This window comes from Cervus canadensis, chromosome 10 (genome assembly GCF_019320065.1).
Source record: "Cervus canadensis isolate Bull #8, Minnesota chromosome 10, ASM1932006v1, whole genome shotgun sequence".
Classification (NCBI taxonomy): Eukaryota; Metazoa; Chordata; class Mammalia; order Artiodactyla; family Cervidae; genus Cervus; species Cervus canadensis.
In genome coordinates this window covers 39,578,466-39,598,821 of record NC_057395.1, presented here as the reverse complement: position 1 = coordinate 39,598,821, position 20,356 = coordinate 39,578,466, and the positions used below count along the sequence as shown (strand labels likewise).

Genomic DNA, 20,356 nt, shown 5'->3' with positions numbered 1-20,356 from the left:
GCCGTGTTCAGCAGAGACTGACCGCAGAACAAAATAAGCAACCGGAATGTGGCCTGGATGCCACCCTTGGTGATGGGTTTTGTTTCAGGTTTACATCTGAAAAGCCACAGCCTTGAAGGAGCCTGGGAAGTGTCTTCATTATGTATCACTTGAGGTTGTCTCTTCTTTTTTTCATCCTCTTAAAATAGAAAGCTCTTTTCCAAGGAATTAATTTTTCCTTTGAGTGTGTCTTGTAACTGCAGTCATTCTGCTGACTGGTGCACTGTTTTCTTCCACAATGAATGTATTTTTGTTTGTCCTTGTGTATTCTTCTAAAGATGAAAGTTTGAACAGAACCATCACAGGGGAGAGCCACTACTAAATCTGACTTTGAAACAGCTCCATCAGCAGATGTGGGGTGAAAGGGCCAGGCCTCAGGTCCAGCTGTTGGTCAGAGCTTCATGCTTCAGCATTGAATTCCCAGCAATACTCAACTTTCCCATTTTAAGGTTTCAACATGAACCTCCCAACATTAAAAAAATGTGTCTTTCATGTCCAGTTTCTATCTAAGATTCATTTGCTCTTTAATTGATTTTTATCAGATACCTACTTTGAATCAGAAGCTTTACTAGGTGATGAATGAGATACCCATCAGGGTTCGTCTCTATCTAGCAGGAAATAATGGCACAAACAGTCTAGTTAGAGAGGATTTAATCAAGGGACAACTTCTAGAGTTCTGGGCAGGGTTAAGGGGTCAATCCACTAAGCGTGGTGAGGGGCCCAGGAACTGGCAGGAACAGGTGGGGGTCATGCTTGGAGAAGAGGGAGGTAGGAAAGGGGTCTCCCTGACCTCCCGCTGGTGACTCCTTGTTTGCCAAACTGCACAGGAAATCAGGACATGGAAGACAGGCGATGCAACCCCGGAGGCCCAACCCTTTAGGTTTAGAGCAGCCTGGAGAAGCGTGGAAGGTGGGTCTCTGGGCCAATCCTCTGGCGGTGATGGCCTTTGGAGAATGAACAGCATTGATACCATTGGCTCCGCCCTCAAAGAGCTGCTGGTTGCCAGGATGGCGGAGAGAGAGGTGGAGCCTTAGCCAGAAGGTATTTCGGCTCAGTTATGGGGGCTCAGGTGTGAAGACCTGTCTTGACATCCATGTTCATGAATTAATACACATGAGCTGAGGTGTAAGAGATGCAAAGGAACATATTGGTATCCAAACCAAGGGATGTAGACAACTGAAGAAAGGATGGTATCTACAGGGTGAGAAGGAAAGCCAGATAACACAAGTTTGAAATTAATGAAGCGGTGGGAGTCAGCCGAAATCAACCGGGAGCAGGAAGCAGAGGGTGGAGCAGCAGGAACACCCACATCACTCAGAGCTTCATCCAAATGAACCAACAAGTCACATGGTTGCAATCTGTCTCTGGATTTGGGCCAAACCTATTGTAAAAGAGAAGAACAGACCTGACTCCATATTGGATCAATTCCTTCAGCTCTAAGCTTTGTGCTCTACTGTTTGGGCTTAGTCTTGTGGGCTCTGCACTTTTGGTGAAAGAATATTGCCTGTAGACTGGAATACACCCAATAGCCCATTCTTAAGACTCTGATCTTCCAATGTATAACATTTTCCCATTCACATAGAGGATACGATCTTAAATCCCTTACTGGGGCTGAAGAGTACAAGAGAGCCTTTGAAACAATAAAAACAAAGTTAATCTCAGCCCACGCTTTTGGACTACCACATCTGAAGAAAATTTTCAAGTTATGTGTCTGTGAAAGACAAGGCATAAGTCTTTGGTGTTAGTTCAGGTTCTGGCAAACATCCCTCAGCCTGTCACCTACTTCTCAGAGCAGCTAGATCATACTGGTAAGGGGTGGTCCCTTTGCCTTCAAGCTGTAGTTGCTACTTGTGACAGACTTCAGGAAGCTGAGAAATTTACCCTGAGGCAGCCCCTCACTATGTACAGTCACTCACTATGTCCTTTGCTTACTGAAATGAAAAGGGGGCTATTGGCTGACCTCCGGGAGAATGGGAAAGTACCAAGCCGTTCACTTTAGACAATCCCAGTGTAAGACGGCAGGTCTCTTCAGCCCTGAATTCAGCCACGTTGCTCCCGATGGGAGCTACACAACCCCCAGGGCGTCACTGCCCACACAACACGGAGCTGGTGTCCTCTAGCAGACCGGACTTAATGGACCAACTCTGGGCTGAGCCAGATTTGGAGGTGTTCACTGGTGGGAGCAGCTTCGCGGACCAGGCAGGTGATGCGCTGGGTACGCAGAAATACCCCAGAGAGGAGTGTTGAGGGGAAACCTGGCCCCGGGGAGCTCAGCCCAGAAGGCAGATATCATTACTCTAACAAGAACAGTCTCTGCTGCTGAAGGAAAGTGGGTGAACATATATATGGACCCTCGCTCTGCATTCTTTGCAGTATATGTACATGGGACAATCTGGAAAGAGAGGGGCTTCCTTACTTCAAATACTAAGGACACAAATCACACTGCTGAAATCCTATCACTGTCAGAGGCAGCCCATAAGCCCTCACAAGTGGCTGTAATGCCCCTCCCAGGACACCAAAGAGGTGAAAGTCATACAATAAAAGGCAAGCAGTTAGCTGATTGTGCTGCAAAGAAGGCAGTCATCACGCCGTGAGAGGGTCACGTCTTCCTCAGCTCTGTCTGTCAAAATCCCAGCCAGTGTAGTCAGAAAAGGACAAGGGAGGGCTTGAAGAAAGGGATTCATTCTTGATCACACCTCGCCAGGCTGGGAAGACAGTGCAGAAGGAATCGTTTTGATCCCTGAGGCTTGGATACTCTCTGGAGGCACTTTCATAATAAAACCCATGACAGGAGAGATGCCACCTTACCAAGGATTCCAAAGTATATAATGGGCCCTAATCTGCAAAGGACCTTCCAGCGAGTCACTCAGAATTGCGTGATTTGTGCTAAAAAATAATCCAAAGCCTGCTCTAGACACCCCCTCAACCCCCGGGAACTCAGTCCTAGAGAGGAACCTGCCCCACTGAGGACTGGCAGGCAGAGGGGCTGCGGAAAGCTTCAGATGCTTCTTAGTGTTTGTGGACACTTTTGTAAGATGGATGAAAGCATATTTCACCTGGACAAAGAAACTCTGAGGTAGTTAAAGTTCTCCTTAGGGGAACTGTTCCCCAATTTGGAGGACTAACAACCTTCAAAGTGATAAGGAGCCCACTTTGTCTCCAGTATAACCAATGACTAAAGCACTGGATTTTGATTGAAACTACATTCATCCTGGAGACCACAATCAACAGGAGAAATGGAGAAAATGAATCATATATTTAAAAAGAACATTGCTGGGACTTCCCTAGTGGTCCAGTGGTTAAGACACTGTGAGGCCACTGGAGGGGGTATGGGTTCCACCCCTGGTTGGGGGAACTAAACGTCCCACAGGCCGTGGGTGCGGCCAAAAAATTAAAAGTTTACAAGAGTAATAAATAAAGATATAGAAATAACTTGAAATAACATCCCTCCCAATTTCAGATCAAAGGTAAGTTGGTACACTTTGGAAGATAAAAACATCTTCTCTTGTGAAATAGCTCAATCAATTCCTCTTGTTATCTGTAAGAAAGCAGTATGGACCCATAGAAACAATGGGTACACCAGATGTAGGCTTAAATCTGTGACTGTATTCCTAATAGAAATGCCTTCATGGATGTTTGTGTCTAATTCCTTGGGATCCATTTCCTAAGTGGTGCGAATCAGGGTCTGGAACAGCTTCCTTTTAGGGCAAAGTGAGCATGCCATTTGGCCAACTGTGGCTTGATGATACATCAAACCACTGGACAATCTATTCCTAGAAGAGAAGAGGGTGGTTCAGATGTACCCTGACCCAACTTGAATGTGGCAGTAGGTCCATTTAATGATATCTTGAAGAGAAGTACAGAGCAAAAATATGAACAGCATGGGTGGATTGAAATCCACAAGAAATTATAACTGTGAAAGAGACATCTCCAAACTTGGTCCTGAGAATGCTGCCTGTTGGGACAAGGAGTCATTGCTGCATCCCTGGGGTCAAGGACACAGCCACTTCTCACGCATAACCAGAGTGATGACGCATAAGTAGGTATGACAAAGTCTCAACCACGTTCCATGGTTGTGCCCCATCGTCTGGTGCTCAGGGAAGGTGAGCTTAGGTATATTTCAAAACCCCTTCGTCATTCATGTGTTAAACTCCTACCGTGAAATCCCAGTGAATCAAACCATGATACCACCTGGTGAATCAGAGGAGCATTTTTGCATTTTCTTGCTATCATTATGAAGCATCTACTCTCAGCACACATTTTCCAGAGGTGTTTGGGACTTTGGAGGGCAGCTTTCTCTCTCTCTCTTTTTTTTTTTATGATTTCAAACTTATAGAAAAGTTGCAGGAATCGTACAGGGTACTCCTACTATACCCTTTACCTAAATCCACCAATTATTTACATTTTTCTCCATTTGTTTTACTATTCTATGTATTGATTTATATGCTTGTATCATATATTGTGCTTAGTCGCTTAGTCACATCCGACTGTTTGTGACCTCATGGTGGCCAGGCTCCTCCGTCCATGAGGATTCTCCAGACAAGAATACTGGAGTGGGTTGCCATGCCCTCCTGTATCGTATATACATGTATATATTATTTGTTTTCTGAAACACTGCCAGTAAGTTAGATATTGTGCCTAATTATTCCTTAAACCAGCATGTATTTACTGAGAACAAGGTCCTTTTCTCATATGCCATTGAATGATTGTCAAAATTAGGCATTTTAACACATAATATTACTATCTAATCCATTTTCCCATACTTGAATTCCATCAAGCATCACAGTAATGTTTTCATGGTAGCATTTTTGTTTTTTCTGGTCTAGAATCCCATTCAAGTTCATGCACTGAATCTAGTTGTCATACTTTTTTGGTCCCATCAGTCCAAAAGCACAAGGAATACACCTGTCCGCACACTGGATATTTGCTTCAGTGTCTGTACTGAACCCGAAGGAAAGCAGGTAGATGCTTAGTGCTCCTGGCTTTGACAGTGAGAGAACCTGTGGCTTCACTTTCCGGAAAGCCTGTAGCATCCACAGTGTGTGTGCTGTTGGAGAGAAAGCCTTGCTTTTGAGTGTCTTTCTCCCTCCGTTGTCACCCTTCATGGTGACACATCACTTATATGGCAGTCAAGCTTGCTCTACAGCTGATAGGGAGGCCAGTCTAGGGAGCAGGGCCTGGGAGTCAGAGGTTTGCCCTTTCACTCTGGGATTGTCGGCCACTTTACTCAGTAAAAGCCTCTCCTGCAGGACCTGTTGTTCCAGTTTGGTGGCAAGGCTTCGAGCTGTGCATCTGTGCACCCAGCCTCCCCCCACCCCCACCCACTGCTGACTGCAATTAGCAATTGCCCTAGGGGCCAGGAGGCAGGTGTCCACTCTCAGGGCAGCGTGGCCCTCTTGTGGCACACATCTGTATGTCCTGGGAAAGGATAGACTATCAAAGGAGACCATACAAAATCAGAATGCTCCCGCAGCCTCTTAGACTGTCAGGGCTGCCATAACAAAGTCCATTCATTTTGTTGAATGGACTCCAACAATAGAAATTCATTTTCTCACAGTTCTGCAGGTTAGAAGTCTGGGATCAAGGTGTCAGCAGGGTGGTTTCTTCTGAGGCCTCTTTCCTTGGCTTGTAGATGGCTGTTTTTTGCCTTGTGTCTTCACAAGGTGTTCCCCCTCTGTTCCTGTCTGGGCTTCCCAGGTGGCTCAGCTGGTACAGAATCTGCCTGCAATGTGGGAGACCTGGGTTCAATCCCTGGCTTGGGAAGATGCCCTGGAGAAGGGGATGGCTGCCCACTCCAGTATTCTGGCCTGGAGAATTCCATGGACTGTATAGTTCATGGGGTCACAGAGTCAGACACGACTGAGCGACTTTCACTTTTCCTGTTTGTGTCCTAATCTCTTCTTATCAGGACACAGGTCATATTTCATCAGGGCCCACCCACGTGACCTCATTTCCCCCGAGTTACCTCTTCAAAGGCCCTGTCTCCAAAATACAGTCACATTCTGAGGAACCAGAGGGTGAGGACTTCAACATATGAATTTTAGATGACACAAGTCAGCCCATAACAAGCAGGAAGCTCATAGAGACACCTTAACTCAGATCCATCAATTCAGAAAATGGGTTAATGGAATCATTCAAGGCCACACAACTATCAGACAGCAGTTGATATGTTTATAAAAAGTTTATAAACTTTTTATACCCTTTATGTTTATAAAAAGTCCAGAGCAAACTCAGAATGTATCTTAACTGAACGGGAAGGTTTAAAACTCTATAGAGTATGAAACTGACTAAAAGACAAACCATCTCTGCCTAGTTTTTGTACTTGTTCAGTGGATAAACATGTTAATCAAAATTTTTTTTAATATCATGTATTGAAGCAAGTTAAAATGGCAATAAAAAGGTGTGATGAACATAAAGCCTGGTAGATTAATTTCTAATTATATATATATTTTATACGACCGAAATCACCACGCATGGCTTTTTGTTTTATCTGCTCCCGTTCATGTTTGTTATAAACATTTCACTGATGTCATCACATATTCCACATGATTAAAACTGGTCAATGGTTACAGACCATTTTCTCCTATTGTTCTTGCACAGTTGACTAAACTATGTCTCTGTCCCCCTCCCTCTCTTTGGTTTTTTCGTAGCTACACAGCTATAGAGTGAAGCAAAGGAATCTTTTAAAGATGTCTACATTGCAAAGTGCTTCATGTATAAGGTGATCACAGTTTTCACAAACGGTTTTGAAAATCATCTCAACCTGTCTAAGAAAAATTGCAAGAATAGTACAAACACCACCCATATACCTTTTATCCAGATTCATTGTTAATATTATTAGTATTAGTTACTATTAAGAATAGTAACTAATTAGTTCTATTATTACTATTACTAATAGTTATCAGATTACTATTGTTACTATCATGCCCCACTTCCTTTCTCTTTTCATACATTTGATTAATTAATTAGGCTGTGCTGGGTCTTAGCTGTGGTGTGTGTGAGTTTTAGTTGTGGCATGTGAACTCTTAGTTGCAGGATATGGGATCTAGTTCCTGGACCAAGGATGGAACCCGGGACCTCTCCATTGGGAGCTCTGAGTCTCAGATATTGGACTTCCATGGAAGTCTGTCTATATGTGTCAATATTTATGTGTACATTTATACAAGTAATTTTTAAACCATCATTTGAGGTAAGTTGCACACATCATGCATTTTACCCCCAAATAGTTCAGAGGATATTTTCTAAGAATACAGACATTATTTTACTTGACTGTGGAGTAGTCATAAACTTCAGTAAATTCAGTATTGGTTCAGCTCTAGTCTATTGTCCATCTTCCAGTTTTGCCAGTGGATCTAGAGGTGATCCTACAGCATCTTCTCTCCTCGTACAGGATCCAGTCTAGGGTCACTACTGCATTTGGATGTCACATCTCCTTTAACCTGGAACTTTTCCATGTCTCTCTTCATCTTTTATGATATTAACATTTTAAAAAATATTGTTCCTGTCTATTTTTATTAATGACGATTCTTATTTGGGGTTTGTCTGGATGTTTTTATATGATTAGCTTTAGGCATTGGAAGGACTGATGCTGAAGCTGAAGCTCCAATACCTTGGCTGCCTGATGCGAAGAACCGACACATTGGAAAAGACCCTGATGCTGGGAAAGATTGAAGGCAGGAGGAGGGGGGACGACAGAGGATGAGATAGTTGGATGGCATCACCGATGTGATGGACATGAGTTTGAATAGGCTCCGGGAGTTGGTGATGGACAGGGAAGACTGGCGTGCTGCAGTCCATGGGGTTGTAAAGAGTTGGACACAACTGAGCGGCTGAACTGAAACTGATGCACTCGAGGCTGGGATGAGATGCTGTGTCCTTCTCAGACAAACTACAATACTCTTGGGAGTGAAAGAGGGAGCCACCTATACTCACACTGTGATAAAGGGGGTAAACGTGGATGGTCTCAGGTGAACTGGGATGCATGGTGACTCTCGTCCTGTAAGTGACTATTCCCATTTACCAGTGCCCATACTGGGGCCAGATGGGTTTGCTGGCTGAGCTCCTACCACCCACAGCTGTTTCATCTGGCCACCGTCCTGCCTTTGGCTATGCCCAGCCACCTTGAACTCAAGACATCTCTTGTTCAATTTTACCTGGAATAACTTTCAGGTCTCCTGTCATGATGAAGATTGGTTGGGTGCCTGTGTGCAGGACAGAGGAGGAGATCTGAAATTCTAACTGCTCCTGTGCAGACTCTCAGGCAACCCTCTTGTGTTTCAGCTCTACTGTGACAGAGATGAACAAACCTGACTCCTTGGGTCTGTTCCTCTAGCTCTAACCATTGTGCCCTGTTGCCTGTGCTAACTTTTCCGGGGTCTGCACCTTCTGTCAAAGCATGCTGCCTATGAATATACTTGACAGCACTTTTTCAGAGCTCTGACCTTTAAAGGGGTAACCCTTTTCCATTTGTATAGAGATAAAAAGTTGCAGAATAGAGAATAACACTTGTCTTATTGGAGGTTTATAGGAACATTGTGACCAGACGTACCTGGACAGCTGCTAGAACAAAGGGTTCCTGCACCAAGAAGTCTGCAACAACCAGCCACCCCCACTCCCTTCTTAGTATAAAAGAGGCCTGAATTCCAACTCAAAGAAGATGGTTCTTTGGGACACAAGTCCACCATCTTCTCAGTCTGCTGGCTTTCCAAATAAAGTCTCTGTTCCTTGCCCTGACAACTCATCTCTCCAGTTATTGACCTGTCATGTGGCAAGGAGCACAAGCTTGGACTGGCCAACACTACGCTTCACCTCCATCTTCTCCTGTATCTGCTACATTTAATTCCTAAGATTTTCTGAGATCCTCTTGTGCAAACCAGCTTTCTTCTCCCATCCCCCGAGACAGTTGGGTTTCAACTTTCTCCACAGCACCACATCAGTCTCCAGGAATCTGTCCCTGGTTAGCCTTCTGAAAATCTGTTGACGGAACTTGTCCACTGTCATCTTTTCTTCCTTATTTTTGTGAAATTTTAATCTCAAAAGATTCCTTGCTGCCATTTTTGGTGGGGCTTGGTGAAAGGAATGGAGGTAAGGCCCATGTTCCATGGTCACTCATGCGGAGCCTTTGAACTTTTCTTTGTGGGACTCCTCTTGCCACACCTGCCACGGTTTAGCTACAAGTTCAGGGAACTCAGGGTGCACACCTCATTTATGCTATTTCATCTGGAATTCTAAGTTGCCTACCCGCCCACCCACCACTCACTGCTGCTGCCCTGATGCAACCACAGCGCTTTGTTACCGTCTCTGTTTTTGACCTTATCCCAGATTTCCTTGTATCTTCATTTGTTAAGTTGGAATTTGTCTCCTGCCCCTTAAGGGTAAGGACTTGACCTTGTCCAATATTTAACTCTTCCAGATGATGCTTTGTGAGTAGATATTTTCTAAGTGTTTGTTCCACTGGGTTAAACAGAAATAATATTTTTTCTGTTTTATGTTTCTGGAAGTTTGTATTTTTCCCAAAGGGCTCTCCATGGGTGACAGACTGGGTGGCTGGTCCCAACGTTTCATTCCACTGTGATAGAGTTACACACCACACCCTTGACGTGGTCTTGGGTGGGCCATGTCTCTTCCTTGGCTCTTGACTGTGGCTGGGTACTTTGCTTTGTCTAATATTCATTTATTTATTGATTTTTGGCTGTGCTGGGTCTTTGTTGCTGAGAGGGCTTTCTCTAGTTGTGATGAGCAGGGGCTGCTCTTCTTTGATGGCTTCTCATTGTTGTGGAGCAAGCGCTCTAGGGCATGTGGGCTCAGTAGCTGTGGCTTCCGGTCTCTAGAGCACAGGCTCAGTAGTCATGGGACATGGGCTTGGATGCTCTGATACATGTGGGATCTTCCCAGGCCAGGGATCAAACCGGTGTCCACTGCCTTGACAGGCAGATTCTTTAACACTGAGCCACCAGGAAAACCTTTCATTTATTTTTATTTGTTTATTTGACTTGCGCCGGGTCTTACTTGCAGCATGCGAACCCTTAGTTGTGGTGAAGGAGGAAACAGAACCGGCTCTATCTTGAAAGCAGGACTCCATCTTGGGCCGGACTATGGACTTTGAGCTATATGCCCAGTATCTATGGAAACGACATACCAACTGGAAAACCAGGCCCCCAGAAGGGAGAGCCCCAGAGCTCTCCATTGCTAAAAGAATCCCCTAATTATCTGTGTAACCAAATAGAATCATACATTCTATTATGCTTATTGGGGTATGACCACAGGCCTGCTGATAATTGTCCACTGTTAACTACTTGGGCTTAAGGCATATGAATCACGGGTTAACTTTGATTGTCAGGGAATTTGGGGAGGTAGGTTTGTGCACGGTACACTTAGGGTATATAAGGTTTTCACAAAAACTGGTGGGGGTCCTTTCTAAGAGGAGACTCTGCCTTGGGTCCGCCAGTGTAATAAATTGCACTCTACTGTCTGCATTGTCCTTCTGAGTTAGTTTCCTGGAACGTGTGGCTACAACAGTGGCACACGGGATCTAGTTTCCTGTTCAGCTCAGTTCAGCCGATCAGTCGTGTCTGACTCTTTGCAACCCCATGGACTGTAGCACGCCAGGATTCCCTGTCCATCACCAACTCCTGGAGCTTGCTCAAACTCATGTCCATCGAGTTGGTGATGCCATCCAACCATCTCATCCGCTGTCATCCCTTTCTTCTCCTGCCTTCAATCTGACCAGGGGTCAAACCTGGGCCCCCTGCATTGGGAGTACAGAGCTTGGCCACTAGACCATCAGGAAAGTCCCCCTGTGCTTTGGTTTCACTAAAAGGATGTTAGTGGACCCAAAGCCAACAAAGGCTTGGAGTGGTCTGGATGGACTCGTTCCTGTCCTTCTGTCACTGTGAGTTCCAGGAAGAGCAGTTCCATTGGGAGCACAGCTGCCTGGGTGGATCAGAAGACCTGAAGCTTGCACAAAAGTCCTGCAGCTGACCTGCAAACTAAATATTGGACAAAAAATGACTTTTCATCTGCTACTTAGTTTGGGGGGTCATTGTGTTTTGTTGAAATACCTGACTGACACATGATGTCAAAGGGAAGGAATGATTTTTTTAATAAATCATTCTTGTTCTACGTTGGTTTCACTCTCTAGGAAGCTTGAAACCAATTTGCTATGGCATCAGCAAGTATATGTGTGCCATACTATATAAAATATTAATAAGCTTGGTTCTCCTTGATTTGATCAGAAAATCTATTTTTAAATGACTTAACACAAGAAATTAGAATAACTACACTACCAGCACAACTTTGGTCCTTACATAGATATATCCCAGACTGAATCCATGTCTTAGTCTTTTTGGAGAAAAAATAAATTCCGAGAAACCCAACAAAGATCTGTGTAATTTTCTTCATCTTTGTTAACTATGACTTTAATTTGTAGTATACTATGTGCAATCAACAGAGTTGTTAATTTTATGGTACTGCTAATCTTTTTATGAAAACAGGCTTTTGATAATGATTTTTAAAATTGGAGATAGGACAAAATATTTCTATCTAGGAACAGTCTCATCAAATGCTATTCATTTCTTTCAACACCCACAATTCACTTTTAAATTTGTCAAAGCCTAGCTTTATTATTTCCAGAATATAAATTAAAATGAAACATAGTGACACAAATTCCTTTATATATCTAATTTAGAGTTGGCCAATTTATCAAATCTTTAGGCTGTAAGAAGTTTTTCTTTGGTTGGAAGAATCTATTATGTCAATGTCCTGATGGAGCTTGGCTTGCATCTCCTACTCCAGAAAGGCTCTCAGAATCCATGAGCCTCAGGATAATATTAATAGTAACAACAACTGTGCAAGATTTTCTGAGTTACTGTGCAAAGAAGAGAGTCCTTACAAACACGTACAAGAATCAGTAAGAACTTGCAACACACCTCACAATTTATTGAGAAGTGCCATTTGATATTGCATCCAAGGTTAAGAACCACTAATATAAAGAGGGGTCTTTAATGCCATAGTGTAATTACGAAAAATAGATGCTTAAGTAATCAGAAAAGAAAAAGGTATTGTTAAAAAGCTCTAGAATTGAAAGCTTGACCGAAAGAGAGAGAAGAGACAAAGCCTGGGGTCCTTGGGCTCTCCAGCTAGACCAAGGTTAACAAGCCCCCTTGGGCTTCCTTCGCAATTCCACAGTGGAAACAAGTCAGAAGAAAGGCATGCTTCTTTTATCCTCCTGACACTCCATTTACTCAAAAGCAACGGGCTCAACAATCCAGGAACAAAACCCTCATGGCGCTGGGTGACCTTCCAACCCCCAGAGCTGTATGGGCCGCTAAGCCAGCGCACAAAAGCGGGGCCCGCGGCTCTTTTGTTCTCCCCGAGGCTGGGCGCCGCGTGGAGAGACAGCTGACACGCTCTGGAACGTCCCAGCTGCGCACCCGGGGCCTCCGATGTTTATTTAGCGGACTGCTGGCTCGGCGAGGTGCCTCGGGGAGCCGGCCGTGCGCCCGCCCGCAGAGGAGCCATGTTCAGGCGCAGCTACGTCTTCCAGACCCGCAAGGAGCAGTACGAGCGCGCCGAGGAGGCGCCGCGCGCCGCAGAGCCGGACCGCCTGGCGGAGGCCCGGGCGGCCGCGCCGAACCTGGCGGCGCTGCAGGGGCTCGGCGAGCGCGTGGCCGCTCACGTCCAGCGGGCCCGGGCGCTCGAGCAGCGCCATGCCGTCCTCCGGAGGCAGCTGGACGCCTTCCAGCGCCTGGACGAGCTGGCCGGCCCGGAGGATGCCCTGGCCCGCCACGTCGAGGGCAACCGCCAGCGCGCCCGAGACCTGGCCGCCGAGCGCACCCGGCTGGAGCGCCAGGGCGCAGAGGCGCAGCGCGCGCTCGACGAGTTCCGGAGCAAGTAAGCGGCGCCTCCAGGGTGAAAGGCGGCGCGGGCCGGGAGCGCGCGGCCACTGGGCTGGGAGGGCCGTCTCTGATCCCTGGGCGACCGATGACTTCATCTCTGCGGAGGCACGCACGTGGTGCGTTTCCCTGAGCTAGGACTAGCTTCCATTTTGATGCCGTGTCACAGTTCAAATGAAATGGTGTAATTTACTTTTTTAACCTATCTTAATATCTAGATTTAATTACATGCAATAAAATGCACACATCCAAGAGCATAGTGTAATGAGTTTGAGAAACATAGGTACCCATTTAACTACTAAAACAAGATATTTCCTCTACCCAAAAAAGTTCCCTTCTGCCCTTTCCCAGTCTTTGGTTCCCCCTCCCCAGCCCCCTCAAACGAGGCACCCAGGGTTCTGATTTCTGTCACTATAGACTACTATGGCCTGTTCTAGAATTTCATAAAAAATGGAATCTTCTAGACATATTCTTCTATATGTCTGGCTCCTTCGGCTTTGCATAGTGTTTTTGAGATTGTTGTTCAGTTGCTAAGTCGAGGCCAACTCTTTGCCACCCCGTGATGGATGTTTATTAATGCCCACAGGCTCATCCTGTTAAAGAGTGTACTGCACCCATTTCACAGATGAGGAGACTGGGGTTCAGACAATGTATTGATTTAGGGGAAAGGTCACTCAGCTGGTGACTGTTGCACCAGGATTGGAATTCAGGTCTTGAACATGCAAAATCTAACTGTCTTCACTGTATCACAGCTGACACCTGGACATTGTTTCAACCTGTGTCCTCTAGGGTCTGGCTACTCAAAGTGCTATCCATGGACCAGCAGTTTCCTATCACCCAGGAGCTTGTTAAAAAAGGAGACTCTTAAAAAAAAAAAAAAAAAGGAGACTCTTGGGCCCACCCCCAGAGCTCCTGGATCTGACTGCACTTTAACAGAACCCCCAGGTGATTCAGTGTTTAAGTTAAACATTGAAGTTTCAGAAGTCCTGGTCCTGGGCAATGTGCTCCCTTTTGATAGAATGAATAATGCTTTAAAATCACCCTAAAAGCTGTTCAAAAAAAAAAGATGCTCAGCAATTTGTCAACATCTTTCCAGGTTATAAATGAGTGTGCACTTTGACTCAGCTGGGTGCTTCAGGGAATTTATCCTCAGATACTCTGTGTGTGTGTGTGTTAAATCACTTCAGTGTAGTCTGACCCTATGTAGCCCTCCAGGCTCCTCTGTCCATGGGATTCTCCAGGCAAGAATACTGGAGTGGGTTGCCATTTCCTTCTCTGGGAAATCTTCCTGACCCAGGGATCGAGCCCGCATTTCTTATGTTTCCTGCATTTGACAGGTGGGTTCTTTACCACTAGCACCACTGGGCAGTCCCCTCTGATACTCGAGCAGGTGTCAAAGGACATGTCCACAAGGATATTCCCTGTGGCATGATCTCAATAACTAAGACCTGGGACCAACCTGAATGCCTGTTAATAGGAGTCTGGTTATGAAATTGTGTTTCATTCATGCAATGGAATTCTCTGCAATTGTAAAAAAAAAAAAGTGTGTTATTATTATCTATTTTAAAAAGATAGGGGGAGGCATAGAGATTTTTTGCTTGCAAAAGGACACAAGCACACACACAGAAACCTAACAACACTGCTTACCTATGAGGATAAGGGAGGAGGAACACGAGGTAGAGGGAGAATTTTAACTTAACATCTTCTGATGTCATTTAAAAAATTCTCTGACAATGTAAGAGATTTATCTGTTTAAAAATTATATAAATTAATGAAAAAAATTCAGAGGTAGACCTGACCCTGGACCTCAAGTGGAGCCCAGGATTTCCATATTTAATGAGCTCCACTTGTAATTTCAGTTAACAGCCAGGTTTGAGGATCTCTGGTCTAGGGTAGCTAGAGAGTTTTCTTCAAATGTGCTCTGTGTTTGTATTCCATATTCTCAGCCCCGGACGTGAACAGGTTATTCAGCATTGTATATCGAGCCTGTTTATCTGATTATAAGCATTCATTCCATCAGTCCTGCTGTTTCTGGTTTTCTTTCTTTTTAGCTGTGCTGTGTGGCATGCAGGAGCTTAGTTTCCTAACCAGGGATTGAACCTGTGGCCCCTGCAGTGGAAGTGTAGAGTCTTAACCATTGGACTGCCAGGAAAGTCCCTGTTTCTGGTTTTGATCCTGGAAGAATGCACCTGAAAATCCCTATAGCTCTTCAAGGGAAAACTGAGTCTTGCAGAGGGCCTGTGGGTGGCAGGACTTGAACTTGGGTTTTTCGCCTGGAGGCCCACACCCTTTCCAGAACGCTGTGTCTTGGAGAGAAACCTTCCTTGGACGCCTGTGGAGTGAGGCCTTCACTCATATAAAGCTCATGTTACATAAAGTAATGGAGGTGAATGTTGGGACACAAGGCAGCTCCATGGGTCATCTGGATACCCCAGATCCCCAGATGGCCTTTACCTGGGCCACAGTCCTTGAGTCACAGTCGGTTGTAATTTGGCTGGGCAAGCATGACTCCTGGGAGCCCTCAATGGAGGGTGGCTGTGTTGAGTTTTCCTGATTTTACTTGATTCTGAGTTGTGTGTCCATCATGGAGCCGGCCTCTTAGGCTCTCTGATTTATTTGATAATTCTCATTAGTTTATTCCCTACCACTGCCCCCTTAGAGAAGTTTTGATATTTAAAATTGGGTAGTGAGATTAGAAAATCATTGTAAAAATTATATGCATCTGTAATACACTGGGGACACACACTGAGTTTGGTTTAATTCCAGAGGTGTGGTGATGACTAGCCAGAAATAGGTGAAATTAATATAGAAACAGAAAGGTATATGCAACCTTGTTAGGCATATTCTTTACCTGGATAGTTGTATAATTTCAAAATCAGGTCTTTAGCACATCAAAGAAAGGCTAAATAAAATAAAAACTAAATAAAAATAAAAACAAAACTACCAAAATACGATAAATACAATGATGCATACAAAATACAATGATGAGTCAATTATCCAAATTGCTGAAAGCTAAAAATAATTCTGTCAGTCAGATGATTGAAGCCAAAGTGTTTTTTTCCACCTTATGAATTCACTTCTATATTCACTTCTATGAATATATGAATATATTATGAATTCTTTATAATGAGATCACCTGTTTTTAATATAATACCTAGACTTGTCTACAGCATGAAACTAGGTTAATATTTTGTTTATTAAATATGTTTAAAAAAGTCTTTAAATTATTTTTTTTAAAGTATTTGGCTGTGTGCAGCATGTGGGATCTTAGTTCCCCCACAAGGGATCAAACGCGGGCCCCCTGCACTGGAAGTGTGGAGTCTTAATCACTGGACCACCAGGGAAACCCCTAAGTATGTTTTTAAGGTATAGAAATTCTTGGATGTTTCTAGCAGGAAAAAGCAATAAGAAAATTAAATTTTATTAGCAGTTTTATTTTTAAAGCTAATTAACTATTTTTAAAAAATCATTTCTGGCTCCATTAGCGCCACACAGAAAACAGACTGCTAAATGTGACATCCTGGTGTGAAAAGTAAAACTTATGCATACATATTTTGCTTACTGGTTACAGCTAAGCTGCTTGGATGGCTCTGGAGATGGGGACACTGAGAACAGTGTTCTTCCCTGAGGTCAGGACTTTTGATTCTGAGCTGCAGTTTCCCAGCACCCATCAGTGTAAAGTCCTAACTTGAACCTGTGGCATGGGTGTGCAGGGACACAGAAAGCCAGGCTTTGTAGGTTGGTCTAAGTGCTAAGTATGATTAGTTTCAACTACAAATAAATTCCAAGTTAACACTGGCTTATCCAAAGTGGAAGATTGTTTCTTTCTTGTGTAAGGTCTGGGCTAGCAGTTTATTTTTTTTATTTTTATTTTTTTTCCCACCCTCCCCTGGGCTAGCAGTTTAGTATGGCGCCCTATGGTAATCAAGGCCCACAAGGCTGTGTGCGACCTTCAAGAAGAAAGCATTGGTGTTTCAAGGGACAAGGTGGAGGAAGGGATGTTGAAGGACATACCTATACCATCTCTTACCAGAGATATCCTCAAGAGGCCATAGGCATGCTTGCTTCCCATTGGTCAGGACTGAGTCACATGGCCACACTGAGCTGCAAGGAAGGCTGGGAAATGTAGTCTTTATTTTAGGCAGCGCTGTGGCTTCCAAACATGGAAAGCTTCCAAACATGACTTCCTATGTCCTATTAGGATGGATATTGGCAACAGTTTACAGGGAGTGAGGTGGGGGTCATTGGGGAAGGGGCTTTCTCTTTTTCTTCAGGGGATGAAATTCCCCCTAGAGGGAACCTTGTTCTGACCAGAATGATTTCTGGTGTTTCTCTGCTTCCTTGATCGTTAGCATTTTTTTTTTTTTTTTAGGACTCCAGGGAAGAAGCTGACTAGGAGGAAAAATACACCTGCTCCTAGCACCAGTTACTTTCTTAATCTTGTGCATGCTTATAACTTTGGTGGTGTCTCAGCTCTGCCCAGGCAGCGTGGTAGATGTGGCAGACTCACATCTGAATCCTGACTCACCCCTCTGTGTGTGAAGTCCTCCAGTAGCTGAGCCTGAGAAAGTGGTTTATTTGGGGGATAGTGTCAGGGAGCACCAGTTGGGGAGTGGGGAAGTGAGGGAGGCAGGGAAAGACCAAGCGGTGCCTCATCTGGCAAGTTACCTTTGTGGCCACTGGCACCTCCCTGTGGGCTGGAGAGCACACTTCTGTGGTCCCAGCTGGGAGGGAGGGAGCCGGGGGTGTGTGTGTCCCCGCTCGCCCTGTCGGAGCTTGCAGGCTGCTCCCAGGAGGACTGACTCTTTGACCTGTCCGGCCTGCCCTGCCCCCCAGCCCAGGGGAGGCCCTGGGTGTGCAGAACGATTCTGACAGATGCTGTGGGTGAAGCACCAAGAGCATCTATAGGGGCCTCGGGCCAGTTTCTCAACTTCAGTTTCCCCATCTTCCACACAGGGGTAATAACAACTGCTTTCTTCCAGGGTTTTATAGGGATCAAAGGACACAATCCAGAAAAGCTGTCTCAGGTGGATGAATACAATAGTATAGGATATGTTACAGAAAGTATTATACAATAGATACTGTTCTACACCATTTTTTTTTCACTTTACAATATATCCTAGAGATCTTTCCATGTTGATTCATACAGATTTACCTCATTCTTTTTTATCGTGATGTAGTATTCCATTGTGCAGATGTACCACTATTTGTTTGACCAGTTTCCTATTAATAAATACTTGAGTTGATTCTAAAAAAAAAAAAAAAAAAAAATAGTATAGGATAGCCAGGCAAGGTCAGGGCAGTGGTGTTGAGGCAGAACCTTAGGGCAGCCCCCAGGTGCGATCCTGGGGTAACAGCTGTGCTTAGGTCTGATTCCTGCATCCTTGGGTGGCTAGGTGGGGGTGCTGGGGGCTTGAGGCTGGGTCTCCATGTATGGCACCCCCTATGTATACCATGGAGAAGGTTGGGAAAGGGTGAGTGGGCTCCGAAAGACAGCATCAGCTCCTGCTTCCTGTAAAGAGAGGGCGCAAGACTCAGGCTGACTGAATGCCCCACTCTGCCTTCTGTATCTCGTCTGCAGGTATGAAAATGAGTGTGAGTGTCAACTACTGCTGAAGGAGATGCTGGAACGACTCAACAAGGTGAGCAGAGCCCGACATGGGGTTTGAGTAGATTCATGGCGAGATTGAGATAAGCGGCTGAATGATTGTTCCACACGCCTCCTCTTTGTGTTCTTTTGAGACTTCTCCATGTCTTTTGAGGTCACTCTCCTTTTTAAAAAAGTTTTATTGAAGTACTGCTGATTTACAATGTTAATTTCTACTGTACAGCAAAGTGACTCAGTTATACATATATGTACATTCTTTTTCATCTTTTTTCCCATTATGGTTTTATGGATGAGGATGAGATGGTTGGATGGCATCACCGACTCAATGGACATGAGTTTGGGTAAACTCCGGGAGTTGGTGATGGACAGGGAGGCCTGGCGTGCTACAGTCCATGGGGTCGCAAAGAGTCAGACATGACTGAGCGACTGAACTGAACTGATGGTTTTATGAGCTGTACAGTAGGACCTTGTTTTTTATCCTTCCTACATATAATAATTTGCATCTGCGAATCCCAGCCTCCCAATCCATCCCTCCCCTCCCCCAATGACTTGGCAACAACAAGTCTGTTCTCTGTGTCTGTCTGCTGCCCTCCTTCATGGCTTCATAACTTCAATGAAATCTTTGTGAGTGAGTGCACACACCCCCACGCACTCCTATCCCACAACCTACATGAGCTTGTGAGAGATCTCCAGAAAATGAAGCTCATTGCTTTGCTCGGCCATCAGGACATGTCAGTATCACAGAGGCTGGCTGTGGTTTGCACCAAACTTGGGAGAGGACTTGCTCCAGGCAGTGGTTACTTGTATCAGTGCTACCGTATCCTGTTGGCTAAGAGTCTTGAGAAGACTCCTTCCTGGGAAAGTCTCACGAGAACAGAGGACGAAATCTCCTTTTCCCCTCAAACTCCTCATTCTTGAAGTATGAACCATCTCTGCGAGGGAGGTACCAGAGGTTAAGGGGAACTGTTCTCTGCCGGGACAGTTTCCTTTTCTGGATCCTCCAGCATTTCCTAACTGACTGGATCTTTCTGTTGTAGCCAGGACAACTTGACTACCAGATAGCAGAGTAATCCTGGACCGCAGAGGTTATCTGTGGCCAATAGCTCTGAGCATGGTTCTTTTCTGATCATTTTGGAGCTCAAATGTCAAAAGGAAGGACCTACGGGGACTGATGAGTTGAAGGGCTGCTTATTCAGGGTACCTGGCTGCTTTTCACCTTCTCCTCTTCCCCACCCATAACCTCATTACTGATAAAATCTGTCACCCTTCCCTGCTGCACCCAGATGTGGCCTTAAGAGCCTTCTCCAAATAGTTGCCATATGAACCAGCAATCTCACTCCTGGGCAAAACCATAATCCAGAGAAAACCATAATTTGAAAAGATACATGCACCCCTATCTACATAGCAGCACTGTTCACAGTAGCCAAGACTTGGAAACAACCTAAATAGCCATCAACAGATGAATGAATAAAGAAGATGAATAAAGAAGATGCTTCTCTGGTGGCCCAGCTGGAAAACAATCTGCCTGCAATGCAAGAGACCTGGGTTTGATCCCTGGGTTGGGAAGATCCCCTGGAGAAGGGAAAGGCTACCCACTCCAGTATTCTGGCCTGGAGAATTCCATAGACTGTATAGTCCATGGGATCCCTAAGAGTTGGACATTACTGAACAACTTTCACTTTCACACATATATACCATGGAATATTACTCAGTCATAAAAAATAATTAAATAATGCCATTTGCAGCAGCATGGATGGACCTAGAGATTACCATACTATTCACGTAAGTCAGAAAGAGAAAGACAAATATCATATGA

At 44.9% G+C, this 20,356-nt stretch overlaps 1 protein-coding gene across 3 annotated transcripts in view; it reads left to right on the top strand.

Annotated features, from left to right (window-relative positions):
- Positions 1–20,356, top strand: part of BFSP1 (beaded filament structural protein 1) — a 65,337-nt gene that overhangs the window by 17,143 nt on the left and 27,838 nt on the right. Inside the window, exons 1-2 of one of the 3 annotated variants that reach the window (XM_043479069.1) lie at positions 12,018–12,930; positions 18,514–18,574. In XM_043479069.1, the coding sequence (XP_043335004.1) occupies positions 12,557–12,930; positions 18,514–18,574 (435 nt within the window). In that variant the 5' untranslated portion in view covers positions 12,018–12,556. Of the gene's footprint in view, positions 1–12,017; positions 12,931–12,972; positions 13,052–18,513; positions 18,575–20,356 lie in introns of those variants that run through there. The other 2 variants (XM_043479071.1, XM_043479070.1) reach the window with 2 other exon arrangements.